Here is a 6,809-nt window from a genome sequence, read left to right on the forward strand (position 1 = left end):
CTACAGTATGTGCAAGCCAAGAAGGTATTAGATCAACTAGGGGTGCCTGAAATGGTTACTAAAATAGAAGATAACATATCTACACTGAACAAAAATATAAACGCAACATGTAAAGTGTTGGTCCCATGTTTCATCAGCTGAAATAAAAGATCCCAGAAATGTACCATATGCACAAAAAGCTTATTTTTGTGCACAAATGTGTTTACATCCCTGTTAGTGAGCATTTCTCCTTTGCCAAGATAATCCATTCACCTGACAGTTGTGGCATATCAAGAAGCTGATTAAACAGCATGATCATTACAGAAGTACACCTTGTGCTGGGGGCAATAAAAGGCCACTCTAAAATGTGCAGTTTTATCACACAACACAATGCCAGAGATGTCTCAAGTTTTGAGGGAGCGTGCATTTGGCATGCTGACTGCAGGAATGTCCACCAGAGCTGTTGCCAGATAATTTCACATTCATTTCTCTACTATAAGCCGCCTCCAATGTAATTTTTTAGAATTTGGCAGTACGTCCAACTGGCCTCCCAAACACAGTCCATGTGTAACCACACCAGCCCAGGACCTCCACATCCGGCTTCCTCACCTGCGGGATGGTCTGAGACCAGCCACCCGGAGAGCTGAGGAGTATATCTGTCTGTAATAAAGCCCTTTGCGGGGAAAAACGAATTCTGATTGGCTGGGCCTGGCCTCCCAGTAGATGGGCCCGGCTCCCAAGTGAGTGGGCCTATGCCCTCCTAGGCCCACCCATGGCTGCGCCCAAGCCTAGTCATGTCAAATCCATAGATTAGTGCCTAATTTATTGATTTCAATTGACTGATTTCCTTATATGAACTGTAACTCGCTGAAATTGTTGCATGTTGCTTTTATAGTTTTGTTCAGTATATACATTACAGATGCATTTCCTTTTTATCCTTAAACTAAGAAGAGCCTATTTATCAAGTCAAGTATCAGAGTTATGAGATTATCAAAATGGCTGACAATTAGCATTTAGTTCAGGTAAGGAGACCTTCCATTACTTACCTGGGGTCGTCCCCTCCAATCTGCCCCATGATGCCCTCCATCCACATGAGCTGCTCGCGCACCACCGAGAAGAACTGCACCTTGTCTGTCACCGAGGTGACCTGCACACGACTGGCCTCACAGGAAACCAGTAACTCCTTCCATGCTGACATCACTTCCTGCTCTTTACTCATGATGGCCTCAGCCTTCTCTCCGGCATAGATGGTCCTCAGCTGGGCCGCATTTTCCTGCAGCTGCCTCACCTGGAATACAACATAGAACATACCTCTGTCATTTCAAATCAGCAACTAATCATGGTTGGTCTTCAGTTTAGAATACAACCAGGTTAATCAGGTGTGCTAGCTAGGGTTGAGGCAAAAGTATGACTCCAGTCATATGGTACATATGGCACACAATATCTTTCATCTTTGCCACTGTGTCCATATTGGTATTCTATTTACTGCGCTGTGTATCTTGGGGTTAACATCTATAACATCCCCATGCCCTCCAGGAGCATTACTTATTTGAGTGAATGGTGTTAGAGGAAAGCCAAAGTGCATTGACAGTCCTCTAAGGTCAGAGGGGGACATTTCACCAAATCACCTCATCTACACTCACCTGTGGACCCCAGGAAGAATAGCTGCTGCTATCACAACAGCTAATGGGGATCCTAATCAAATACCAATACCTGTGAGACGAGCAGCTGGAGGGCGTGCTCGAAGGAGAGCATGAGCCTCTGCAGGGTGGCAGGGTTGGCGATGCTGGCTTGGCACGCCCTCACCTCTGGCAACTGCCTCATCTTCCCCGCAGTTTGAGCCAAGACCTACAGCACAGCACAACACAGGACAGACAGCATCATCATCACAAGACCCTCACAAATACAACCTCACACCCGGGATATTCACAAATCTAAGTGTCTACACTGTCTACCAGCACCTCCAACCACTATGATGTTTGATGTAATTTAATATAAATCCAGCCGAACCGTACTAGTGTTTCTCCCACCATTGTACAGGCAGGTCAGGTCTCCCTGCCTAGCTATGTTTCCCTCTGCTTATTGAAAATACTCTTGGGGAACCTAGAAAATAATCTTGGAGAAACACTGAGCTGTACCTCTTTGCAGTCGGTGAAGAACTTGTGCAGCTGGTGTGATGCTGCCAGCATCTGTCTTCGGGTCTCCATGAGCTCCAGTAGGTCGGCCCATGACTCGTTCAGTCCGTCCTTCCACTCAGCTATGGTGGCCGCGTCACTGTGGCCACAGTCTATCATCTCATTCACCATCTTATTCACCTGCTCCATCCTCTGCTGGCCTATGCTGTTGGTCTCTGAGCAGAACTTGGTGAATTTTTCCTGTAGCATCTGTGAGAAAGAGAGACCAGAATAAGCTTGGGACCAGAGTTATAGAGGTCAGGTATCGTATTTCACATTTCCATTCCATTTGTCATTTCTATTGCACTTTATTTTGTGTCATTCAGTTGTGTTTTTATGGTGCACTTTGCTGAAACTACTCACAACAATTATGTTTATTGAATAAACACATGACAATGTAATTCGCCAGGGACTGATTGTGACCATCCATCGTTGATTGATTGATTCATTGCCTGATTGATTGATTGATAGACTGACCGTGACATGCTCCAGGTCTTGACCCAGCTCAGTGGAGCTGGCAACGGCCTCCCTCTCAGTGATCCACTTCTCTAACTCTTCCACCTCTCTGTTGAGCTGGTACATCCAGTACTGCTGCTCCAGCTTGGTCTTCCTGTGCTCCACCATGTCCTTCAGAGACACATACAGACGGTCTATGTGGGACTGCTGCTTGGTGATCCCCTCACTGTCAAAGAGAGAGAGGGGGATATTGAGAGGGAAACTGACACAGTAGACAGTAAAATAACGGATCATTCACTGAAATTTAGTAGCCTATACAAACTGAGGCCATTTTATTTTCTGTGTGGTCTATGGTAAAATTCCACCAGTGAATTAGCTGTTGTTTGTGGGTATGAGTTGGAGTATCATTGAAGCATGTGTTTAGATGTAGTTTGAGCCTGGGTGTGACTGTCCGTGCCTGTCTGGGTGCCCAAGCTCCAGCTGTCGCTGACACTGCTGGGAGAGCATGCCCACTGTCTCAGCGTAGTTCTCCAGTGTCGCCTCCAAGGCCAGGTGCTCCTTCAGCAGCTGCAGGGTGCTCTCCTCATCCTACACAACAGTGACCTCATATTAGGGACAAAATCCAAACCATCAACCATACATGTACATTTTTTTGTAAAAAAAAACAAACAGGCACATTAGGCAAATCATGGTAAAGGTCCTCCGGGAGCACTGTGGACTACTAACCAACGGGCCAGTCTCATACCCACCCTGCCAGTTAAATCTCATGATACCATGCGTACCGTGCCCTTCTCCTCATTGATGAGGTGCAGTTTCTGGCCTGCCAGCCAGGACTCCACCTTGGCTGCCTCGCTGTAGTACTGCTGGGCCTGCAGCACCACATCCAGCATCACAGACCTCCTTTCCGCCTCCAGCCTCAGCACCTCCCACACCTGACGCACATGCCCCGCCCCCTCACGCACAAAGTCAACCTCAGGGGTCCGCAGAGAGGCGATGATCCCCGCCCGGTCCAACACCTCCTCCACCCGTGCTTGGCGCCCCTGCAGATCCCTCTGCAGTGTCTGACAGGCCAATAAGAACCAGGGGTCATGTTTAGCTGGGTAAAAACGGCTCAAAACAGAGTGAAATTGGGAGGCATTATCTGAATGTGTCCAATAAGAGCTCACATTTTTGCTTTCCTTTATAAAATGCGTGGCGGTGTGTCCTGTTGTGTGGGGACTGTAGTTAGGTCTGAGATGAGCAGGGATAGTTATTGAGTTTATGCTGTGCTGTGAAGAGATAGTGTTGTGTGCTCATATAGAGGTCATCTGTCTCTCACCTGGTTGATCTTGACATGCTGCTGAACACTCTGCAGGTTGTTGCCGTAATCCTTAGAGGAGGCCAGAGGAAGCCGCTCCTGGATCCACAGCTATAACAAATCATCAAACTGTGGTCAGTGACAGTCTGTACATACCTATCTCATTGAGAGGAGACCCTGATGGTTTAATTGATAAAGAATGGGAGACATCGTCAACCTTTGACCACAGAACATAAGAACTATTTAGAAAAGCATATTAAAGACCTTAAGAGGCTATAGGACAGAAAATAACAGAATAGATGGAGAGATAAAGGTGGAGAGAGGGAGAGATGGAAAGATGGCACGGAGAGAGGGAAGTATATTTTGCATGTGGAGGTGTCACCGGCTGGAGCGCCCTTATGTACAGTACCAGTCAAACGTTTAGAAACACCTACTCATTCAAGGGTTTTTCTTAATTTTTTACTATTTTTTACATTGTAGAATAATAGTGAAGACATCAAAACTATGAAATAACACATGGAATAATGTAGTAACCAAAAAAGTGTTAAAAGTAATCAAAATATATTTTATATTTGAGATTCTTCAAAGTAGCCACCCTTTGCCTTGATGACAGCTTTGCACTCTGTTGGCATTCTCTCAACCAGCTTCACCTGGAATGCTTTTCCAAAAGTCTTGAAGGAGTTCCCACATATGCTGAGCACTTGTTGGCTGTTTTTCCTTCACTTTTTGGTCAAACTCATCCCAAACCATCTCAATTGTTTGAGCTGTTCTTGCCATAATATGGACTTGATCTTTTACCACATCTTCTGTATACCACCCCTACCTTGTCACAACACAACTGATTGGCTCAAACACATTAAGAAGGAAAGAAATTCCACAAGGGAACTTTTAACAAGGCACACCTGTTAATTGAAATGTATTCCAGGTGACTACCTAATGAAGCTGGTTGAGAGAATGCCAAATGTGTGCAAAGCTGTCATCAAGGTAAAGGGTGGCTACTTTGAAGAATCTCAAATATAACATATATTTTGATTTGTTTAACACTTTTTTGGTTACTACATGATGTGTTATTTCATAGTTTTGATGTTTTCACTATTATTCTACAAAGTAGAAAATAGTAAAAAAAATAAAGAAAAACCCTTGAATGAGTAGGTGTGTCCAAACTTTTGACTCGTATGGAATAAATTTAAAAAATTGTCAAATAAATTAAATCAATCAACATAGGGAAAGAAAGGCTAGAGGCACCAGGGAGTGATGAAGTGTGTCAGTCACTCACTATCTCTTCCTCCAGGTCCTGGGCGACCTGGTGCATCTCTTTGGAGGCCAGCAGGATGCGTCGCCTCTCCTTCAGGGGCTCGATGAGGCGCACGATGCGGGTTTCCACTACGGCTGGCTGCTCGCCCCCTTCTCCCTCCCCACCCTTCACCAGGCTGCCTCGCTGGGGGAGGCACACCCCCTGGAGGGACCCTAGTTCCCCAACGTCCTTGTACAAGTTCCCCATCTGAGACTGAGGGAGGCCAGCCAGGGGGAAAGAGGAGGTCACGTTAGGAATAGATGATGAGAGACTGATGCCCAAACACACAGCACATGGGTTTGAACAGCACTTTGAGCTATTTTCTTGTGTGTGTTGTGTTTCAATGTTATGCAATGTAATGGATTAGCTGGCTTTAAGAACAAACTATACGGTGCATTCTTTCATGTCGACAACCAGCCTAGTGTCTGATGGCAGGGAACTTGGCATGTAAAAGTCAACAACAACGGCTTCTATAGCATTAACAGACATTTGAATTTGAAATATTACATAAATTAATATAAAATGAGTTGAAATGTGTTGTCACAAAATAACTGCCATAGCAAAAATCATGAAAAGCAACCTATAACAGTAAATTGACACCTGAAATTTATGCAGCTGCTCGTTGAATGTGGGTAGGTGATGAGCCTGCTCCAGCTGGGGGGGCTGTTTCTCCAGGCCAGAGAGCTGGTGGTCCAGGTCTGAGTAGCTCTTCACCACCGGCTCTGGCTTGTTGTTCTCAAACAGAGCCCGGGCCTTGGCCTTGGTGGTGCTCTCCAGGTCCGTCCAGCACTCCCTGATCTCCTCCAGCTTCTGCTGCACCACCGAACGCAGCTCAGGCTTCTCATCGATCAGCTCCTGGCCCTCCTGAAGGCACATAGAGGGGAAGAGGAGAGAGAACAGTGGTTACATATATACCCTACCAAAGTTATTTTCTTAGTTTAGCTTGTCCTAAGTATGGCCACTTACATGGCCAACAATTAATTTAATGTTTGAATAGTTAAATATAAGCTGAGGAAGTTCAGGTGACATGCTGTATTATCGTATACCATTGTCGTAACTGTAAAGCTGCTCTGCTGCTGATACTGTGATAACCTCAAACTCATATGTTAAATCAAGCAATGAACAGTTATATTTCTCAACTGAGAGATGTAATGCTTCCCTCCAACATGTACACTAGTATAATGTCAACTTTCCCTTGGAGGGATGTTACTCACTAGCTGTGCTGATTGTTTCCTCATTTAGTACAGTGTGCTGAAAATCTCTCAAATACAGGCTACACAATCTCCATACAATATTACTATTTTGTGCATAATGCCAGAAAATATCAAATGATTAAACCCAAGCCAAATAAGATCAGTTCTTACTAACAAAGCATAGTGTGAAATATGCAAGATGACTGCAGCAGATTGAAGCATAGACAATGTTTCATGTCTCTCTGCCTATGCATAAGTGACTTGACCATCCGTCATATCAAACTAATGTTTATCATGGCCATTTTTTTTTTTTTAACTTGACCTTAATTTAACTAGGCTTGTCAGTTAAGAACAAATTCTTATTTTACAATGACGGCCTACCCCGGCCAAACCCTCCCCCAACCCGGACGACACTG

General features: G+C 45.0%; 1 protein-coding gene across 1 annotated transcript in view; it reads right to left on the minus strand.

Annotated features, from left to right (window-relative positions):
* The window catches only part of LOC129868270 (spectrin beta chain, non-erythrocytic 4-like), a 34,874-nt gene that overhangs the window by 13,990 nt on the left and 14,075 nt on the right, over nucleotides 1-6,809 (minus strand). Inside the window, exons 3-11 of the mRNA XM_055942090.1 lie at nucleotides 5,801-6,064; nucleotides 5,183-5,413; nucleotides 3,928-4,017; nucleotides 3,392-3,670; nucleotides 3,067-3,197; nucleotides 2,631-2,835; nucleotides 2,118-2,363; nucleotides 1,693-1,827; nucleotides 1,026-1,267 (exon numbers count right to left, since the gene is read on the minus strand). Of these exons, the coding sequence (XP_055798065.1) occupies nucleotides 1,026-1,267; nucleotides 1,693-1,827; nucleotides 2,118-2,363; nucleotides 2,631-2,835; nucleotides 3,067-3,197; nucleotides 3,392-3,670; nucleotides 3,928-4,017; nucleotides 5,183-5,413; nucleotides 5,801-6,064 (1,823 nt within the window). The remainder of the gene's footprint in view (nucleotides 1-1,025; nucleotides 1,268-1,692; nucleotides 1,828-2,117; nucleotides 2,364-2,630; nucleotides 2,836-3,066; nucleotides 3,198-3,391; nucleotides 3,671-3,927; nucleotides 4,018-5,182; nucleotides 5,414-5,800; nucleotides 6,065-6,809) is intronic.

This window comes from Salvelinus fontinalis, chromosome 13 (assembly GCF_029448725.1).
Source record: "Salvelinus fontinalis isolate EN_2023a chromosome 13, ASM2944872v1, whole genome shotgun sequence".
NCBI classification, from domain to species: domain Eukaryota; kingdom Metazoa; phylum Chordata; class Actinopteri; order Salmoniformes; family Salmonidae; genus Salvelinus; species Salvelinus fontinalis.